This window comes from Rousettus aegyptiacus, unplaced genomic scaffold, assembly GCF_014176215.1.
Source record: "Rousettus aegyptiacus isolate mRouAeg1 unplaced genomic scaffold, mRouAeg1.p scaffold_m13_p_7, whole genome shotgun sequence".
Lineage (NCBI taxonomy): Eukaryota > Metazoa > Chordata > Mammalia > Chiroptera > Pteropodidae > Rousettus > Rousettus aegyptiacus.
In genome coordinates, this window is record NW_023416310.1 from 98,052,460 (window position 1) to 98,072,237 (window position 19,778).

Consider the following 19,778-nt stretch of genomic DNA (forward strand, 5'->3'; position numbering starts at 1 on the left):
TTACAGTTTTTAGAATAAATCTAATTATCCATCTGTTATGTTATGTTATGCCACTGCAGTTCATGCAGTTCTATCTCATCGTGTGATATTTGTCAACTTGACCTTGCCCTCTTCCAGTGTTCATGCTCCTCTGCATGGTTCTGTGCCACCTCCTCAATGGATATCTCCAGCATGTCAGTTTATCCAGGGCCTCCATGCAGAGCTGACTGCAAGGACTCTTGGAATGGAGTTTGGAGTATTAAACCAAACTCTGGAGGAGGAGAGTGGCCAAGGAGCCATCTCTGATGCCATGCTGACCTTAGGTTTGGAAAGTTGGATTGGTATTAGAGTGCCAGAAAAGAAAGCAGAAGTTCTAGCCTATGGTTTCTGGTCTGTAGCCAGAGGCTTGGTGTCAAAGACCTCCAGGAGAGGACAGTGGCTACCTGTGGGCATGTCCGTGATTGCCTTGCCCTGGCTGGTGAGCAGTGCCTGACCTTAGGACTGAGTCAGGGCAGAGGTGGCAGTCACCTGTGGGAGGCTGACCTCAGGAACCATGGGGAGGATCCCGGCCCTCAAATCTTTTTTTTTCTCCTGCTATTGGCTAAAATTCTGTTAATACCATTGGAGATTGGTACATTTGTTACCTCTCTTTGTGAGAAGATGCAGATACTCCCAGGAGGGGTACCTCAGGAGTCATTGACTACCTCTGTGATATCTCTTTCTCAAGTAGACAGGGATGTGTGGTGACAGGGACACATGAGGGAATTGGTTAAGGGAAACAAACTAGAGGGGGAGGGGAAGAGAGGCAAAATTTAGAACACTGGCTGGGGTCTACCCTGTGTGAGTTCTTGGAGTCGGTAAGCTACTCAAAAGTTGGGAGTGCCCGTGCCCAACTCATCCACATACCCAGTTGGGGCTGGACCATCTAAGCTTCGGTGTTCCAGGAGGGGAGCAGCACTGAGGCAGCCTCATTCCGTGAGGCAGCTCCTGCTAACTGAGTACCAGGCATTGGGCTAGAACATCTAGAGAGTGAGGTTTCAGGTGAACAGGTAACAAGGTAAAGTCCACGTCCTTGAGGGAGTTGATGGTTTAGCAGGGGAAGCAGACTTTGACCAAGTCTGTTGAGCATAGTGAAGGCCGATAGGGGCCTCAGGAATGCATAGCAGGGGCCCTTTGCAGGTGGTCAACATTGGTTTCTCTGAGGAAATGTTTGGAGTGAGACTTGGAAGAGTAGGAACTGGACAGATGAAGATGGGACAGGGATGGAAAAGGATGGGGGAAGGACACTCCAGGCAGAGACTGTAGAGAGCACAGCACATTTGAGTTGTGGCATAAGGTCATTTTCATCAGATTTCTGAACGGAAGCATTGAGGCTATTACTGTTACTGCTTCCAAATCATGTACCCCCAAGGGCTAGGGGAGGATCTGTATATGGCCGACAGGCTTTGAGTGGTGGAGGCACTTTGATCAGAGGCTCTATGTTCTGCCTTATCCTCCAAGGTGCCCACAGCCCAAGGCAGGGTGTGCTGCACCGCTACAGACTCCTTCCCACCCCTACTTTACCCCTGGCCCAAGCCCACATTAAAGACCTTCCTACTTGGATGTGCGTTCAGGTTGGAGCTCATTAAAGCCGTGTGGCCAGGCCCTTCATTCCCCCTTCTAGGTTAAGACTTGGCAGGCATCAAAGTCTGCCAGGAACAACCCCCAGGCCTTCTGCCTTAATGATCTTGCTCCCGCCCTCAGTCTGCATGGCCTCCTTAGCTGAGCTTTTCTCACCAGAGCCTTTGGTGACTTTTCACAAGCTTTTCCTCATTCCAAGAAGCAGGATTCAGTGACTAATTGCTGGTATTTTTTTTCCTCAAGACTATTTATATAGGCTGTCATGTTGTGGGTGAGGGTGAGCAGGCTTCAGTCTTGGGGAGGGGGGGGGCTGCTGTTTCCTGCTACTGCCATCATTAGATTGAGGCCTGCGTGGCATTGATGTCCACACTTTGTCTTTATTCTTGTATTTTTTTGTCGTTTTGACATTTTGTTCTTTGAACATCTAACATCCCTTTTATGCTTCTCATCTCCCACAGAAGATTGTTGTATTTTGTCCCCACCGAAGCTGCGTTTTCCTTTTGTCAGATTTCTCACTTTCTTCTTTATTGTATTTTGATCAGTGCAGCTATGTAGGTCTGGGTTTCATTGAGAGCTTTTCATCTTCTTGGCAGTGGCCCTCAGGGCCTGGGTCTTCTAGCAAAGGTGAGCTCTGCCTAAGGGCCCTGAGGCAGACCTTTCCTGGCCAGGGCTAGATAGAGCCTAGCCTGTCATCTGTCCAGGGACTCTATAGCCTAGTAGTTCTCAAAGTTAAGCATACATCAGAAGTACCTGGAAGGCTTGTTAAAATACAGATTACCAAGCCCCTGCCCTAAAGTTTCTGAGTAAGTTTGGGTTGGGGCCTGAGAATTTTTATTTCACACTGGTTGCCAGGTGATGCTGGTACTACTGCCCCAGAGACCACACTTTGAAAACCACTGTTGTGGTGTAATTCCTCCTGTATCTTGATCCAGAGTGTTCAGGCCCTTACAGGGGGTATGTTGGGTGAGGAGAAAAGCAAAGGATCAACTTCCCTCTTTTCCATACTGGGTCTAGTTCTTCAAAACTAAATGATGGCAGATGTTGGCAGTGGCACTATAATGTTTAAACACTTTTACAGTGATTTCCTTTGCCCTGTATCATTTGATACTCACAGTAAAGTGAATAATCCTTTGGTGAAGTAGAGCAGCTTCCTGACAGATAATAGAAGTAAAGTTTAGATAAGTTAGGGACTCTTTCCAGGCCATTCAGCTAGTTGTTTGTGATGTGACTCCAGTGGAATCCAGGTTTCTTAGCTCCTATTCTAGAGCTTTCAGAACTCTGCCACTTATTATGTGAGACTGGGGAAAATTACTTAACTTTCTGTAACTCAGTTTATTGATTAGTGAGATAGGGTAATTATAGTATCTGCCTCATAGAGTTGTCATGAGGAAAACATGACTTAACATTTGAAAGCATTTAAAAACTATTAAATAATGGCACTCCAGAATTCATTCTCTTAATGACTGTTGGGACTGCCCTTATTTTTGTATTACTGTTGTCACAAGAGGCTCAGGAGACTGTACTACCTGGGGCCAACAGGACAGGACTTAGTCACTTAGAAAGGGCTTCTATCTGTGGTCCCCCTTAAGGGCACTAGTGCAGAGAAAGCCAGGTGGACGGCATTTGCTCCCAGGAGTTGAAGTTGGAGCTGTAGCTGCTGGGCAGGGTCAGTGCATGAAGGCTACAACCAAGAGATGGCCTCCGGGAGAGCAAGGCAGGCCAGGTCATCTAGTGCACTACACTGGAGGTTCTGCAATCAAGGCCCTTTAGCACTCAGTCCTGAGTGGGGGGCAGGGTGCCGTTAGTTTGGAGGGAGGAGATGCTAAATCTGCCCTTTTGGTGTTTTGGGGTTTTTTTTTCTGCCTCTCATCCACCATCTGACTTAAGCATTTATAGAAATAGCTGGGGTTTTAAGCAGAAAACCAATCCTAATAATGCTACTAACACTGAACCTATTGAACATTATATGCTGGGCACTGTTATATTCAATATCTACTTAATAATCGTAACAACCTTATGAAAATAACCCTCATTTCACAGATGAGGAAGCATGGGCAAAGACAGGTTAATTAAGTCATGCAGAAAGAAAGTCCAGTATTCAGTCTTTGGTCTCTCTGGCTCCAGAGCCCATGGTCTTTACCACTGTGACACTACCTTCTTGGACTCTACCATGATGTTTCCCTGTGGGGTGCCATCTTTCTCCCTGACCCCCATGAGTGCCTAGCCCTTTGCCTCTCAGCTCAGTGTCCAGGCTGCAGGACTGTGAAAGTGTTTTATTCACCTGTGTATCTTCTAGAGAACCTAACACAAAGTCTTGTAAAGAGGCTTGCCATATGTTCAGTTTATGCCTCTTGTCCCATTTCTTCCTTTTCACTTTTAAAAATGTGTCAGCTTAGACAATAAATTATGTGGTCATCCTACTTACACATGACTGGTTCTCCTAACCTGGGGCAGTGATATTTTAATAGGGGACCCTGAAAGACAGACTTATCTCTAAGACTCAAAGAAATAAACCCCAGATGGTGAAATTTTAAGCACTTTTATAGACCAGTGGGCAAGAGGATTTAGACAAACGTTCTGCTCAGCGTCTCACAAGCCTACCACAAAGGACTATTTCTAAGACCAGATTTGAGGCTGGTGAGAGTCACCAGCCAGTCTCAGATTCATCAAGGCAGGAGTCACACTGTAGCTTCATGGAAGTGTCTGACAAGCAAAGCCAGAAAAGGAGAGGAGAGTGCAAAAAGCTTTTGTTTTCCCACCTCTCCCAGGCCGAAGCAAGCCCCTGCTTTGGCTTTGACTGTGCTCAACTCCCCTAGCCTTCTTGCAGCGAAGATGAACTGGGGTTGGTCCTCTGCACAGTGCTGAACTCAAGCCTTAGTGGGACTCAAGTGCTTTCTTGTCTGGCCTTCTGCTCACCTCTGGCTCTACTCCTGTACTCTGGATATGGGGCCACACACACCCTCAGACTTGGTGTCACATCCTAGGCTGTGTACTTGTTCCATTTGCAGGCAGCTGAAAACTGCTGTGCATATGTCAGTTTACACTTGAACTGGTTTAATGTTTTTTTTTTTAAGTTGCAATCTAAAATTCAGCCAGACAGGCTTTAACGAGCACTAAATCGTCAAGCCTTTTGTTTCCCTTGCTATTCAAGCCATAGAGATTTTGTTTGATTCAGCAACAATTGCTGAATCTTAAACAAACCATTTACATTTTGACATTAACCATTTTATGAGTGTAACTTTTTCATTGGCATTAGAATGATTCCAGCAGAAAGCCTTTTAATGATTTATTAGAAAAAGAGTTAAAAGGGTTTGTGGAAGGTGATTCTTAACATTTTCTTTGAAAAAAAAAAAAGTGAAATTTTAACTAACTTCAGTTGGGTAGTACATATAGATATTTAGCCTTTCTTCTCTGATCTTAATGACTTTTGATCTTTCCAAGGTCATTCTTCCAGGACATCTTGAAGTCACCCCACTTGCATAGTGACTTGTCTAATAGAGTACCTCTCTGCATGTCTCTGTAGGCTGTTCATTTTGTCTAGTAGGGGCAGAAACTATTTTCATTCTTTGTTCTGGCCCCAAGATGCTTAGCTGAGGACTCTGCACTCTGGGTCCAATCAGGATTTGTTGACCAGCTGACTGGGAAAAGAGCCTCAGACAAATAGCATGCTAACAAATGAAACCATCCATCATTCTGTATCCAGAAGCTGTGAGTAATTGGGGCTTTTCTCTAGTTCTTAAAGATCTCCACAGAGTGGGAAGTCTTCACTTTCCTTTTAGGCCTCCTATTCCAGTATCTGGTGAGTCAGGCTTAAGGGCCTTGGGCAGCATCAGGCCTTTCAGTTTTGTTCTATATTGGGGGAAACTCTGTGTCCTTCTTAACCTGGGGGAGACCTAGTGAGGCCAGAACCTGGCCTGGGAGTCAGTAGACCCACTCCACCCTGTTTTTCTCCTCTGTTACAACGTGAGAGACATGGTTATGGACAGGAAACCCATGCTCACTCAGGCTGTGAGACCGGCCATGTGAAATGGAGGCCATGTTGTGCCGTCTCCGTGGAAATCTAGGAGGCTGGGTGTTGCACTTGCCTCTCAGCACTATAACTAATTGTTCATAAAATCTTTCCAAATGCCAGTAATGCAAAATATTTGGATGATTTACCATATTGTTCACCATATTTAAACTGTCAGAAACCTTAAATATCTGAGCAAAACCTCATCAAACAAAGGATATTTTAGGGACTTGTTATGTATGTTGTATAGCAAGGAGATTTGTAGTCTATATGATTTCCAAATCTTGTAATTGAAGCATTTCAGTGTTGTCATTTTCAGCTATAGATCATCCCACGATCATTGCCTTTTCTTTTGCTATCAAGAAATGGCTCATTCATAAACATTTCTGCAGTTGTGTAACAAAGGCAAAATAGGCCTCGCTTGATTCCATTGGCTCTGATTGAGGAGATGAGGAGGTTGGAGAGATTGATTTCCCAGCACATATCTTAGAACTCTTGAGAGCAAGATCTGGGTGAGTAAGAAAGTTCTTCCTGAGCCATGAAGGGTCTGTTGAGAAAGGTGTATTGCCTGCAGCTTTGAACAAGGATTGGCCAGGTGATTTTCCCTGGAGTCCTCTTACTCTGTGGGATCTGGCCTGCTCTGCTCTCCCTCAGCCCCCAGCCCCTAGGGGGACAGTTATACCACCAACTGGTATAGATCACCTAATAAACTTGATAAATCTCACTATGTGAAAAATTTCTCATATATTTTAGCCTAAATTTTCTTCTGTATAACCTTGTTACTTCTACCTTGCCTCCCTCAGACTGCCTGAGACAATTACTGAGAGGCATTCTTTGAATAATTATAAACTACAGATAATTTCTCCTTAGCCCTCTCTCTTCCATGTTCTCCACCCTGTGGTCTCCCTTTAGCCAGTTCTAAGTACCTTCTTTGATCCTTCCTCCCAGTCTCTCCCTCTAGCTTATCAATTAAATTTCTCCCCCACGAGTTCTTTCTGTCAAGCCAGAGGACCTAAGAATGAGATTCTAGGGCCACTCAGTGAGAGGTGGTACATTCTTTTTTGTCCCCCACCACAGGTAGCTCCTCCCACTTCTGAGAAGCCTAAAAACTTAGGTACTCTTTCTTTGGAAGAAAATAAAAACAGCGATTTTCAATAAATAGTATAATGTGATAAAAACAATTATTTCAGTGCTCATATTTGTCAGGAATTGTGCTAATCTCTTTATATATTATCACATTTCATTTCTACAATAGTCCTATGAGAAAAATAGTTTTAATCTCCATTTTACAGATAAAGAAACAGAGATCCAAAGAGGTTTAGTAACTTATCCCAGTAACACGGCTTGAACCCAGGTCTCCTCTCTGACTCCAGAGCAGCTTTCATTCACTAGTTTGCTTAGTGAGTTTGAGCTTTTTGGTAAAACAAAAGTCCAGACCATTGGCTCTTAGTCCATCAAAAATCACACAAACAAACCCTGGAATAAGATGTCAACTATTTACTCTCAGTGTAGAAGAGGCTTTCTGGCTGAGATGATAAAACTGGTATAGAAGCAATTTGGTGGGGCCCTATGGGTCTGAGCAACTGGAAATCTCCTTCCTCAATAAATAATATTTTGATCAGTTCTTGACTTTAATTCTTAACTCACATTTCTGACAGTTTTATCTCTCAGAAGGTTTAGGAAGGCATAAAGAAAATTATATTCTGAGGAACAGGAAGGATGTGTTTGGTGAAGTGAAAGTGTTGGGAACCTTAGGAGAAAGTGGCCAAGGGAAATGCAAAACTCGCTGAGTTTGGAGGAAAGAAGATTTTAGAAGGTCCAGGGAAAAGTAGAGAGAATGTCTGGGCAAGAGCTTTGAAAAGAAGGATGACTCATAATTTGCTAAATGAAATGTGCTTAATATAGTCACAAGTGATTACTGCAAGGGAGAAGAGAGGAGACACCTAAAGAAACCAGCATGGCTGCATGGGAAACTTAGAGTTGAGCTGTTGTCTAAGAGATGAAAAAGGGTCCTGTGACCAATAACAAATAGAGAAGAACTCTGTCAGGAATACCAGGTAGATGACACCTGGGATGCTAAGAGTAAAGGATCTGCCTAAGCAGTTAGTGTTCAGAGTGAGAGGAATGATAAGGAAGGCCTTGGCTGCCTGCTTCAGTGAGATGATTTAGTGTAGTAGATGAAAGAAAGTGCATCTTCATCCTCTGTTTTATTTCTATTTCACCTTCAACTTCTCTTTTAAGGAGAATGGCCTTCCTCTAGAAGGAGTAAAACAAGCATGGTTAAGAGGAACTTGAGCCGAAGAGTGTTAGGAAAAAGGAAAAAAAGCCACTGGCTTCTCCAGATTAGTTAGAATCTGAAAAATCAAATGGAAATTTATGGATATCATTATGAGACCCATGTATATAAATCTTTATGGCTTCATGGGGATTGAGAGAGCGGCAAGGAGACAGGATAGGTAATAGTTTTGGTTTGCAAAATAACAGGGCAAGTTTTTGAGACATGATTTATGAGCATTTCTAAAGAGAAGAGATAGTCTCTTGGAGCTAGTGTGAGTTTGGTAAAAACATGTCTTGCCAGACTAGTTTAATGCTTAATTCCTCCCTCCCTCCCCCACTTCCTTCCACCTTCCTTCAGCAAAACAGTGCATCAATCTTAAACATACCACTTGATAAGTTATTAAGAGTAAATATACCCATATAACCACCTCCCAGGTCAAGAAGTAGGACTTTATCCCAGAAGATTCTCTTATGCTCCCTCCCAATTCTGATTTCCTTTCAGAAAGACTTCCCAGCCAGGGAGATTAGACCAACATGTTATAGACACAGAGGGAGCCCACAGTTCAAGAAAGTATTCGGCAGAATTTTATGATACTCTAATAGGTCAGGTAGAGAAATGATGATAATGACATGTGGATTTGTAGCTACTTGAACAATCAGACCTAAAAGATGTTTATAAATGGCTCAGTGTCAACAGAGCCTTCACTCTAGCAGTGTGTCAAAGAGCTCATGTCAGACTTTGTCCTGTCCAACCTGCATTCACATTCTTCTCTGAGGACATGGGGGCAGACGACACAGAACACAAAGGGATGATGAACATGTTGGATAAGTGACAGGCTAGGATGAAGAGCCCCGGTAGCAAAGTGACATTTAAAATTTTGTTATTAAATTTTTAATTTTATAATATATAATATATAATATATATATGCTTAAAAAAAAAGAGTTCTTACCACCCAGAAGCAAATATATGGTGTTATTACCACCCATACTGTTACTAAATTACTTTTTGCCTGGTGGCTTGTGTTTAGGGCTGGCTATGTTGGGGAACCCTTAGCTCATCAGTGAATCACGTGAATAGCTTCCAGGGATTTGACATAGGCAGGCAGTGCAAGTCAGTTCTGCGACACTACAACCAAAAACCTAGATGTGACCTGAGGCAGTAGCAGAAGAGTGGCCCTGGGACAGAGCCACCTAGGCCCACTGGACTGTGTAGGAGTTAGCCAGGCTGGAGCCCTGTGGAGCTAGGCTTTGGTGGGGATTTGTTGATACGTGGAGCAGTGTCCCATAGCACATTGTCAGGAAGGCAAAGGATTTCCAGAGTCAAAGAATGACTGCAGGATTCCCACGATGCCAGATTGTGAGAGGGGAGCTGTCTTTGGACAGTTGGCTGCTCCTAAGCTTCAGAAGGGCTGACCTGGCAGGGCAGGATCAGGCAGCTCTTTCTACTTTGAGAGGGTAGACTTGAGACCAGTGGGGGTATAGGCTTCCTGAAAGCAGATTTCAGCTCGGTATCAGAAGACATGTCTCTAGCAATTGGAAGTCTAAAACTAACGTTAAGGCCACCTTGTTCAATGGTTAGCTCCTTACTGCTCTAGTCTTCAAGTACCAAGCAGCTAGTTATTTGAGATGCTATGCCAGATAAAAGGTTGACCATTGGCTCTAGCTATCCCAAATGCTAGTCCTCACATCAGTGCCAGGACTACTGATAAGAATCATGAGGGGAATTTGAAAAGTCAGTTTTTCGAGCTCCATTTTTTGAGATTATGATTCAGTATGTGTAAGATAAGGTTTAGAATCTGTTAGAATTTTCAAGAAGTACCCCACGTGCTCCCTGGAGAAATGACCGATTCCACAGCGGATGCAGGAAAAAATACAATATCTTGGTCAAGAACATCTTGTGCCATAAAGTAAGGAAGTGCTCAAAGAATGATGGAAATACGTCAAAAGACACAGAAGACGGTATGAAAAGGCTCGGTGAGTAAATCCAGGATAATTTGAGCATTAAAATAAATAATAGAAATGGATCATAACCCATAGATTAAATTAGAATCCAGGAATCCATACTGATATAAATGAATGAACGAGGAAGAAGGAAAACCTCATTCAATTACCAACAAAGAGAGAAATTATGGAATTTGAATATCATTTGACAAGCATCATAGTAATAATTATTTTAAGCAAGAATTATTGATGAATGCTAGAACTAATGAGTGAAAGTTTGATGAGGAATAGATTGTCTTTATATCTCAAAGTGTCTTCCCACAGAAAATATTTATTAATTTCAAGGAGACAAATAGTATCTTTATGGTGGAGAAATCTGGCAGATACCACCATGACCAAGTAATCAAAGGGAACATGGCTAGTTCTGGGCCTGGCTGATATCACGTGCCTCCTGACATGATGCACTGCGACGTAACGTTGCTTTTATGGTATTCCTGCCAATGTGCATAACCTTAATCTAATTATGAAAAAACCATCAGACTAATTCAGACTGAGGGGCATTCTACAGTTGGTCTGTGCTCCTCCAAACAATGTTGTGAAAGACAAAGACAGCCTAAGGAAAGAAGTGTCAGGGTTAAAGGAGACTTAAGAGACATTAATAAAATGCATCATGTAGTCCTGGTTTGAACCTTGGACCAAAATAATTTTTCTAAAAAGGAATTTTAAAGGCTATTCTAAAAAGTTGACAAAATCCGATTATAGATTATAAATCAGTGTTAATCCTGATTTTGATCATTGTATTGTGGGTGTGTTCTTAGGAAATTTATACTTGATAAATATTTAGGAGTAAAAGGGCATCATCATATGTGCAACTTACTCTCAAATGTTTCAGAAAAGAAAAAGTATGTATTAATATATAGAGAGAAAATGAAAAGACAAATGTAAAATGTTAACAATTGATGAATCTTGATGGGGGTTCTTTTACTATTTTGCAACTTTTCTGTAAATTATTTTTCCTGTGTAATTTTCTGTAATTTCTTAAGTGCCTAGTCCGAAATGATTTAAGGGGGAAAGTGCTCCAGGGGATTGTGATACAGAGATATGTTTGAGAGCTACCAGATGTCTGTCAGGAAGATTCTTTGGTGCCCCTCCCTCTGAAGCCCTCTTTTCTCTCCAGAGGTGGGTAGATTGTGTGTGTGTGTGTGTGTGTGTGTGTGTCTGGAAGGAGATCCTAGGGATACTCTTGTGAGAGCTATCATTGTGGTGAATTTTAGGCAGCCACATTTGTTTATATGACTGGCTTCTGGATGGGAACTATATTGAATGGGTCCAATGACACTCCTCCCCTTCTCCAGTATCAGATGAACTCAGGACCCAGTGTGGTTCCCTTCACACTTAGGTGGTATAAGGCTTGTTATAGTCTGGATGTTTTGTTTCTTTTGGGGGCTTCAGGTTCATGTGGAGGATTTGACATGGCTTTTATTTATTTATTTTTGTGAACCTATTCTGTTTTTATCAAGTTGGTAATTGTCTATATCTCGATTAATTAATTGATTGCTTGATGCCATTAATCCCTAAGTGGCAGGCTAGTATAGATTTCTAATGTACCTACCTATTTCAGGATTACAAATTCTGCAAATCCTTTGTGCTTCACAAAGGCCACATGCTAGGGCACAGACAAGGTGAAGCCACCAGAGAAAGAATCTTTCTCTGTGGGCAAGACAGTGAGCGTACACAACTTCATAGTGCAGGATCGCAAATGTTAAGCCTAACTACATATCCCCTGAGGTATGCCCCCCTTCTCCACTGCTCAGCATCTTTTCCAGAAGCATTTCAGAAAAAAAAAGTTAGTTTTTTCCTGTTATTAAGAGAATGAAAAGAAATAATATCATCGTACTTAGAAATATTGAAGGCTTACGGGAGGGCACATACCCTGGTATGTTCCCAGTGTTCCGTGGACAAGTCTAGGTTTGGACTGGGTTCCCGGATGACACAGGCTCGCTTCAGGGGTTTCACCTTCGCGCTTCCTCAGCCCGCTTTAACCTGTCGACCTAATCTTTATTTCTCATGCTGCATCTCTGCCTTTTCCAGTTTTTCTCCACCCCCACTCCCAGCCCTTGTTCCCATTCACACCAGCAGGATTTTTGTGCATTTTCTGTGCACATACCCCTAGTGCCAGCGGCGCCTGCTTTGTGGCTATGTGACCTGTACAACTGTACAGGAAGGACCCCGCACTGCGAATGGCCTGTGCTTGGTTTAATGCTCTGCCCTTGACATCTTGAAATTCCTTACAGTTTTTGAACAAGGGCCCCACATTTCCACTTTTTACTGGGCCTGAAAATTATGTAGCCAGCCCTGAGTGCCAGGGATAAGAAGGGCAGCTCCTGGATCTGAATGTTCCTGGGGAGCATTCTCATAGGCCCCTGATTAGCTTTAACCCCCCCCCCCCCCGCCCCCAACTCTCAGATACCCCCAGGTACTTGCTCAGCTTTGGTTAGCTAAAGCATGACTTCTGACCCTTGGCAGATTGCCCACATTGGTCACCCTGACCCAAATGGTTTGGTTTCTGCAAATGCAGTCACTTCCATTTCTGCAGTCACTCCCCCCCTCCCCCTGCCCCCAAGATTCACAAAGCAGCAGCTGCTGCTGTCCTTCTGCTCACAGGCAGCTGGTTCGCCTGCTGATTGTGAGTGTCCCGATGATCTGAGTGCTGATGGTATTTATGCAGTCCAGCCGGCTTAGCCCTGAACAAGATCTATTCTCATTTATCTCATCGGAGACAAGCTATATCCTTAATATCTTTCTGTTGACTCTGAACACACTGGCACCACTGATGTTACTAAGAGGCATGCCAGGCCCCTGCCCTTTTAACTCAAATCTCCAGGATACCCATCTTCCAGGAGCAAGACTCCCTACCTCCCACCCTCAGGCAAGGGCCTCAGCTCTGGTCTTGAGTCTATAGGCAGGGAGGTGGATGATTCTAGTTTATATGTGCCTGAGGCATCTGGGCTGAATAAAGTTGCATTCTTAAAGGGTATGGTCTGGCCTCCTTATGTAGCAAACCTACTATGATCATACTCTTTCACAACTCATTGTCTAGCATTTTGGCATTAATAGCTATTCTCTCTTTAACACAAGATAGTTTTAGCTGTGCCTCACAGGTGAGGGCACTGAGGTGAGACTTACCCAAGGTCATCAGCTATTCACAAATTCTCACCAAGGGTTTCCCAGGTCCTGGCACCTCACTGAGCTACTTTGGGCATTTCCTCCCCAAAAGCACACAGCAGTGGGCATTCAGAGCCCAAGACAGAGCTGCCTTGGGAGGAGAGGTTCTGAGAGCATGTTGGCATTTGCCCCTCTGGGGCAGATTGCTCAAGAAATGCTGGGCTATGCTGTCCCTGCCTGGATGGATTGAGCGCCATATGGAAACACAAGCTTTATCCTTCCTACCCTACCCTCCCTCTGCTGTGTTTTCTTACCCCGTTGAGTGGGTAGCATTAAAAGGAACCCCTGAAGTGTCTGCGGAGCCACTGAAGCCCTGAACCCTGGGGTAGGGCCCAGGGTTAAGTGGGGGCTCTTGTTTCAGTTGGTCAGGAATAAATGTCAGGCAGGGCCTGGGCCCAGGGCTGCTGAGGCCACTTAACCACAGGCCCATGTTTGGCCCATGGTCCTTCCCTATTCACTCAGATCCTTCAGGATTGCTGCAGGTGAAACAGTAGATTTATTGCCTTATGAAAGTGATTTCAGCAAGTGACAAAAAGCATCAGGCTTTCTTTTTTTCTCTCTGGCTTCCATCTCCTGTGTATAAGCTCTATTCTCTCATACTCTAAGTGGGCACCCCCTGTGGGGATGTGTGGGATCTGGCCACTGCTGGCCTGGCAATAGGTGCTCCTGGCTTATAGCCACCTACCTTGTGGAGAAGAGAACTTTTCTCTGTCCTGACTCCAGTGTAGAAGACTGAAGGACTCTGATTGCCCAGTCCTGGGTGATCCACCAAGGCCATGATGATGAGGGTGCTTGATGGGCCAGCATTGGACCACAGGCGCTCCCCTGTAGCCTGGGGAATTGGGACCTGCTCCATCAGGTCTACAAGGAGGGAGAGAGACAGCAGTGTCTCAAAGGGAAGAAGGAAAGGGTGTCAGTGCTGGCAGGCTGGGCAGATATAGGCACACACCACATATCCAGAGCTGACATGACCTGGGAGTGGTGGGCTATGCTTGGCTTAGAGTGTCCCTCCAGCACATCTCCTGTCCCCAGGGTCACTGTCCTGAGGCAGGACCTACTCCTGGGCTCTTGTGTCTGTGTGCCCTGAAGGCACTTGTTTTCGACTCCTCATTTTATTTTCGGTGTGGGCTGAAAAAGGAGAAGCAGGAGCAAAGTCTGTTTATTGGGCAGTGTCTGGGTTCAGCATCATCCCTTTTTGGTCCCAGCCAGCAGACCTCCTTGTCACTACAACTAGCCTGGCATCTTGGTGTCAAGTTGACCGTACTTCTCAGCCCCATTTTCCATGACTCTCCAGAGCAGTCTTCCACTAAACAGTGTGTTTGCCTCTCTGCATACAGTCATGTTGTTCCTTGAGCACCTGCACTTTCTCCTCTCCATAGGCTATCTTTCTCACCTCTACTCCAGCTTCTTGCACTCTCATCTCTCTCTGAACCCCACAGACCTTAGGTTCAGAGCCACCTGGTCTGGCCTAAAGTTACCTAGCCATTCATTCGTTCATTTACTCTGAAACCTATAAGTAGAATCTGGTAGTGGGGCCTCTCATATATGTAGATCCTGACTTGTGCAGTGTTAAGTGATAGAGAGCTGGCTGAGCTTCCCTAAGGATCTGTCCTGCATATGGGCTTCTCTGAGCATTTGCCTGGCAGTGGCTTGTCTCTCCATCTTTCCTAGAACACAGTCAGGCCCTCTCTAACCCACACTGGGGTTCCTGTGGGCAAGAAGTACCAGGGAAGCTATATCTCTTATGGGCTGGGCTTTCTGCATCTTTTCTTCACTCCTCATCAGTTTATTCTTTATCTGGAGGATCCCAGGAATTTGCCTACACAGTATGTGGCCCCTTTGTCCCTGAGAGCTTGTTTCTTGTTTGTGCTTTGGTTTCCTTTAGGAGTTTGAGTCTTTTCTTCTATCAGGTGAGACATGGGTGGGCAGAGTTCAAGTCTTATGCATATTGTCTCTCCCTTCCCCCAACGCTATTCTTGCTGTTGGTGACAGGGCCACCGCCCTGGGAGGTGCCCAGGCCCATCCTTGAGCCCAGTGCGTTCAGGCCATCTTGTTACACACCTGCTCTGTGCCTGGGCTCTGAGCTTGTCTCCCAGTCGGCTGGATGATTGTCTCGTCTCTAGGTCTTTTTCTTAGCAGATCAATAGGCAAGAACAAAGCTTTGTGTACTGTCTTTGGAAGGCCTTGTCTCTGCTGCCCTGTGGGCCCTTGAGGGTGGGGCTCCTCAGTGGCACTCTCTGAGGCTGATGTGATGTTGGGCCTTGCAGCCCCCCTTCCCTGGGAAATGGCATTTGATGTGTGCGTGGTTGTTATGTTTTTCTAGACCCTCCTGTTGCGGGTGAGCATTCCTCATACATGTGATGGGAGAGACAGACATAATTAGTTCACACTTGAAGAAGCAGCTACCTTTCTCAAGTTTTGGGACCAGGGGCAGGGGAGAGGCTCAGCTCCCAGGCCTCCATGCATCGGTGCCCACCTGCCTGTGAAAAGGAGTTGTCAGCCTCTCTTCCCTAGAGACCACCTCCAAGCTGCCCCTCAGACACAAGTGGAGATATAGTATGATAGGCCGGCATGTCCTTTCTGGCTGAGAGGTTGCCAAGGGACTCAGAGGGATGAAGGTGTCTCCCATTTTATAGCAGGAAAACAGGCTCAGCATGCTAAATCTGCTGTGCATCTTGAAACTGGTACCTGGTAGGAATAGAATGGTGGGCCATCTAGGACTCACTTGGGCCCCACCAGCATGCCGTTTGGCCAGCTTTTATGGAGTACCTGCTGTGTGCCAGTCCCTCCCAAGCAGCAGTGTGCATGCCCTCTTATTACCTGCCTCCCCTTTTCTCTGGATTTCGGACCAGGAGCCAGCTCCCTCTGATTTTTCTATACCCTGCCTCATTCTCCAGGATGTCATAGGGGCCGCCTGCCAAGGTCGAAGGGATGAACAGGTGCTTTTGTTGTCTCCCGGGAGCTGGTAGACATTCTAAGGTTACGTAGCCAGAATCTAGTGGAGACTTGGTGCCCTTTGTGGGCTTTCTGACCTCTGGCCTTTCCCCTCCCCTTGCCGCTGGCTTTCTTTTTTGAAGCCTTGTAAGTGGCTGGTGAGGGAGCTTCGACCTTCCTCAAGGGCCAAACTACAAAGGTCCCTGTGCTTGGCACTTGCTCTTTAACTGATCACTAATTTGATCTGAGAAAGCAAGGATCCTCAAAAGGATGTCCTGAATCTCATCACTTTTTCTCCAGCCCAGAACAGGGAGAGAATTTCCAGGGGCAGCTCTGAGTTTTGAATGTTTCAGCATTGCCTGTTTGCTGGTTGGCACAATCAGGTTGTATATATGTGTTTATTCATTCATTCCCTATTGTCCAGGGTTCTGTGACATGGCAGGCTCAGTGCTGAGCACTGAGAATACAGGGATGGTGAAAATCACAGTAGCTGCTCTCATAGAGTGGTGAGGAGGCACTGGGCTTCCTGGATCTTGTGCTTTCTTCCTGTCTTTTTACCCCAAGGGTTTACTATGTGCTGTGTGTGTGTGCTCCACCCAGGAAAAGAGAGAAGAAGAATGGGACCCTGCTCGTAGGACCCACTGGTAATTTCCTGCCAGTGTGTGACATGCCTAGCTAGGATCATGGAAGGAAGAACACCGAACACTGACTTGGGGTGTAGGGAGGAAGGCTTTTCATAGGAGGGACACTGAAGTAACACTTTTGGTATCAGAAGGATCTTAAAATGGTATTGGTGATTTCCTTTCTCAGTTCACCCCAGCCCATTGGCTGCTGAAGAGTGGGAGACTGGTATGGGGGCCCTTGGCCTTGTTGTCTGTGCCACAAGTCATTGTACCGCGGTGGATCCACACTAAGCAGTCTCTTTCCCCATCTAAATTCTAGCTTGTTCAGTCTGTGTACCATTTCTCCTTGGATATGGCTGGTGTGGTGTCAGCTTTCTAACCACCCAGATCCCTGGGCTAGACACAACGACATACTTCCAAGTTGGTGAATAGGTGCGAAGTCCTGCTTTTCTGTGCTTTCCCTCAGCAACCCAAAGGTCCAGGTGGAGGCCATTGAGGGGGGAGCTCTGCAGAAGCTGCTAGTAATCCTGGCCACGGAGCAGCCTCTTACTGTAAAGAAGAAGGTGGGTTTCTGCTCCCTTCCTCCTGCCCAACCCACCAAGGGTCCCTTTCCAGGCTGTGCATGTCACCCTTGGAGGCCTGAGTGGTCATCCGCTGGGTGGTGTGGGGGGAGTGATCCTTCTTAACTAAAGCAGCACAGCAGCATGCTGAGGCATCTGGAGGCCTGGGCGCAGTTCTCACAGTGTGGTCTCAGGTTCCACACCCTGGCATCCTGCCATGGCCCTCTCTGTGTCCACTGGGCAATGATGAAGGCGGCTCTCCCAGACCTGGGTTTTGGGGTGTAGCCATACCTGAGGGTAGTGCATGGTGCCAGGAAGAATGAGGGCTGAGCTGGGGTAGTCGATGTACTTCCTACTGCCTTTTCTGGGCCTTGGGGCAGGACCAGCTCTGCATGGCCTCTGACCCCTCACCTGTCTGGATCTGCCTCCCCAGGTCCTGTTTGCACTGTGCTCCCTGCTACGACACTTTCCCTATGCCCAGCAACAGTTCCTGAAGCTGGGGGGGCTGCAAGTCCTAAGGAGCCTAGTACAAGAAAAGGGCACGGAGGTGCTGGCCGTGCGTGTGGTCACCCTGCTCTATGATCTGGTTACTGAGAAGGTGAGTGCCTAGGCGTGCCCTGCCTCCCCCTTTGCTTTGTGTTTGCTTCTGGCCATTTGACCCTGGCTTTCTCCCATGTCTCTTCCATTCACCCGTCTATCCTCATTAGTGAGTGTTTCTGATCAGACATGCCAGCTCTGAGCTGGGTAAAGAGGCATGCTTTGGGAGCCTCTCCTCAGGGCCCTGACCCAAGGATTTCTGAGACATCAGGGAGGATAGCCTGTGGGAAATGACTGGTAAGCTTTGAAACACACAGGCTGGTAAGGACAGAGAAAGGGGAGGGGTGCTGGCCATGGTCAGGGCAAAGTGTGCAAGCCCTGGGGTCAGCGGGATTGAAGTCTAAAATAGCCAGGATCTACCCTTCATGGAATGGAAGGTCATTGGGCTGAAGCATAGGATGGGGTGATGAGCAGGTAAGGATGGAGCAGCTCTGTCTGTGAGCCATCACAGCAGCCAGGAGACCAAGGAGCCAAAAGCTGGGATGATGCTGAATCTTAAGATCCTGGAAACCTGGAGTTGACTCCTCTGGGAGCTTTGTCTACGAGCACAGGCTCAGGATGGTTGCCCTGGAAGGCCCTGGGGACCCCAAGCACTTGCCACCTGGGAAGAGACTTGGTGCCTAGCCCACTATGGTTTTTGTGAGACTAAAAAGTGTCTTAATTAAGGAGAGAGTAAAACAAGGTAAGCCTAGGTTCTGCATTCAGCTGCTGCAGAGAGCTTTGGCAGGGCTTTCTCAGTTGGTTGTCTAGGGCCACACTCTCCCTAGAATAACCAGATTGCAGATTGGTGAATCAGGGCTGGGCAGCCACTGGAACCACTGCTGAGTGTTGGAGGCTGCGGGTTCAGCCCTCTTCTCTGCCCCTCCCCTGCTCCGTGTGCCCCTGCTTCAGGCTGAGAGGGTCAGTGTTGTCTGTCGCTGCTTCTGTCAGCTATTGCTTTTGTGTGTGCTCGCTCCCTCCTTCTGCCTATCTCTCTCCGCCTGTCTTGTCTCTCAGTCTGTTTCTCTCTCTCTCTGTTCAGTCTCCCACCCCCCACTACCTCCTTTAAGCTGCAGAAACGCAGTTTCTCAGAACAGCAGGCAGCCATGTGGTGCTCACATCCAATTAATAAGGCCCTGGGCACAGCTGACGTCCTGGGAGTGGGCCAGCAAGCCTGGAGAAGGACATGTACGTTGGCTGGCGTTTCCCAGGAGAAACTGATCTCTTTCCTCTGGTGTCTTGGATGTCTCTTTGCTGCTCCCAGCCCTGATGTGGTGGGAGCTGATACCAGCTCATCCCCAGAGAGCAACCACTGGGCAGTCTCACCAAGGCTGCCCTGTCAGCTGTCCCAGGAGCCTGCCTTTGAGGCTTTGGAGCGCTGTGAGGATCAGGGAGGGCCTGGTGTCTCTACAGCAGTACAGAAGCAGCCAGGCTTCTGCAGCTAGGGGGCTTTAGGACTGGAGGAGTTGGGTCTTCTCTGTTCCTTTGGTTCCTCAGAGAGAGTAAAGAACTAGCCAGACTGAGGATGTGTCCCAAGCCACCTGAAGGTGGTAGCGTGTCAGGTTCTCATTGGGAGCACATGTCAGGTGTGGGGAAGCAGGAGCTGAGCTGCAGGATTCACACAGAGAATATGGTCAGCAGCCCACGTCCGCTCATGCCTCATGGAGCTGAAAGGCCACAGGATGACCTGTCCCCTGGTTCCTTCCATAAGTGTTGGCTGGGTGTCTGCTCTGTCTGATGCTGTGCCAGGTCTATGGTCCCTGCCCTCCTGGTGCTTTCAGGCAGATACCAGAGAATCAATCACTGGAGCATGTCATGTAGGCCTTGGAGGCTTATGATCAGAGCCCCAACCTTTCTCCTTAACCAAGGCAAGGGAGGTGCTGCAATCTGACGGGTGAGTTAACTGAGGAGTTAAGTTGGGTGAGAGTACACCCGGAAGTGGGAGCTGTACCTACAAAGACCATGGGGGAGAGGCAGCGTGACAGGGGTTAGAGTGAGGGTATGTGTAGGGACGAGGCCAAGTGCAGGCAGGGG

General features: G+C 46.6%; 1 protein-coding gene across 6 annotated transcripts in view; it reads left to right on the plus strand.

The window, feature by feature from the left end:
* The window catches only part of SIL1 (SIL1 nucleotide exchange factor), a 174,642-nt gene that overhangs the window by 145,854 nt on the left and 9,010 nt on the right, over window positions 1-19,778 (plus strand). For all 6 annotated transcript variants that reach the window (XM_016160604.2, XM_016160601.2, XM_016160606.2 and 3 more), the window contains 2 exons: window positions 17,075-17,171; window positions 17,602-17,766. In XM_016160604.2, coding sequence (XP_016016090.2) covers window positions 17,075-17,171; window positions 17,602-17,766 — 262 coding nt within the window. The remainder of the gene's footprint in view (window positions 1-17,074; window positions 17,172-17,601; window positions 17,767-19,778) is intronic.